Here is a 1,314-nt window from a genome sequence, read left to right on the forward strand (position 1 = left end):
TGATTTCCCTCCACAGTGTTTTCAAGGTGTGGTTTGGAGTCCATTCTTGTGACTGTCTTGTTGCTTATTAATCTTGTGTCTGAGATGCCGTGTCTGAGCTGGTGGCGCACAAGGCTCTTTACCCCTTGGCGAGTTGCGCAGGCGAAAGAGCGAGGGATGCCGGGTCCTGGTCTTAGCTCCATTGGTGACCAGCTGTGACCGTCACCTGTTGGCCTGACCCAGGCGAGGCCTGTGGACTCATGTGCTCCAGGTCCCTCCCAGCTGTGGCATTCTGTCTGTCACCAGGGCTCTCAAGCACACTCGGTGCATGTCAGCACAGGGCCGGCGGTTTGGTGGCCCTTCTTGAGTCCTCCTCATGCTAACAGGTGGCTTGTGTCCCCTTCCCAGAGCAGGACGAGAGGAGCCGGGAGGCAGTGGAGCAGTGGCGTCAGTGGCATTACGACGGCCTGCACCCACCCTACCTCTACAACCGCCACCACGTCTGACCCTGCCCTGACGGCGGCAGAGAAGACAGAGCTTGAGACATGTCCACCCTCCCTGGTGTCCCAGCCGCTCTCTCCTGTGCACACGGGCCCTTCAGAGGGTCTGAGCTGAGGGTCTGCCGTGGCCGACAGCCCTCGGGAAGACACGTCTTTCATCCCGACGCATCGAAATGTCCTGGCATCTGCTTCTCTGCAGAGGATTGATTGGGCGGTGAGCAACCGCCTGTGCCAAACCTACAGCGGATTCCCCTGGCTTCGTCCCCAAAGTAAGGCTCTGTCTGATAGAGCAATCAAACCAATCACAGTGAAGAACAGAGATGACATGTGTAGTTATAGCTTCACAATAAAAATGCTGAATCAACCATGTGTATTATCTTCTCAAATCTCAAACTGAGCGGTGTCGACCTGTCTCCCCTGAGTGACAATGTTACTCCCGCTGACTTGGGCTTTTGAAAGCCCACCCCCCAACCCTCCTGCTTGGGTTTCTGGCCAGCTAGTCCAGCCTGCTTTTGAGGTTGGGCTTCCAAGGCAGTATACGGTGACTTTGCATTGGGGTTACTTTGAGGAAAATTTACCTCCATCATGGTAAAATACTCCACCAGACGGGGTAGGGATATTAATTAGATCAGGGCACTTTGCAATGAATGCATGCGTTTTTAAGTAACTTTTTAAAAGGCTGATACGATCTTTAAAACTACTCTAGTGATTAAGTAATAATGCATATTCCAAATCGCCTCCTACGTAACACGCAATACTGTTATTTTCTCACACCTCCTCCAGGCAGGAGCTGGACTGGCCGTGGGAAGCAAGGAAGGGCACTGGGCAAAGTCCA

At 53.3% G+C, this 1,314-nt stretch overlaps 1 protein-coding gene across 1 annotated transcript in view; it reads left to right on the forward strand.

The window, feature by feature from the left end:
* UCMA (upper zone of growth plate and cartilage matrix associated) overlaps positions 1 to 520 on the forward strand; it is a 20,979-nt gene extending 20,459 nt beyond the window's left edge. The window contains exon 3 of the mRNA XM_012660935.1: positions 388 to 520. Coding sequence (XP_012516389.1) covers positions 388 to 485 — 98 coding nt within the window. The 3' untranslated portion in view covers positions 486 to 520. The remainder of the gene's footprint in view (positions 1 to 387) is intronic.
* Positions 521 to 1,314: the final 794 nt, after the last annotated feature.

The sequence above is a fragment of the Propithecus coquereli genome, unplaced genomic scaffold, assembly GCF_000956105.1.
Source record: "Propithecus coquereli isolate 6110/MARCELLA unplaced genomic scaffold, Pcoq_1.0 Scaffold69, whole genome shotgun sequence".
In the NCBI taxonomy this organism is placed as follows: domain Eukaryota; kingdom Metazoa; phylum Chordata; class Mammalia; order Primates; family Indriidae; genus Propithecus; species Propithecus coquereli.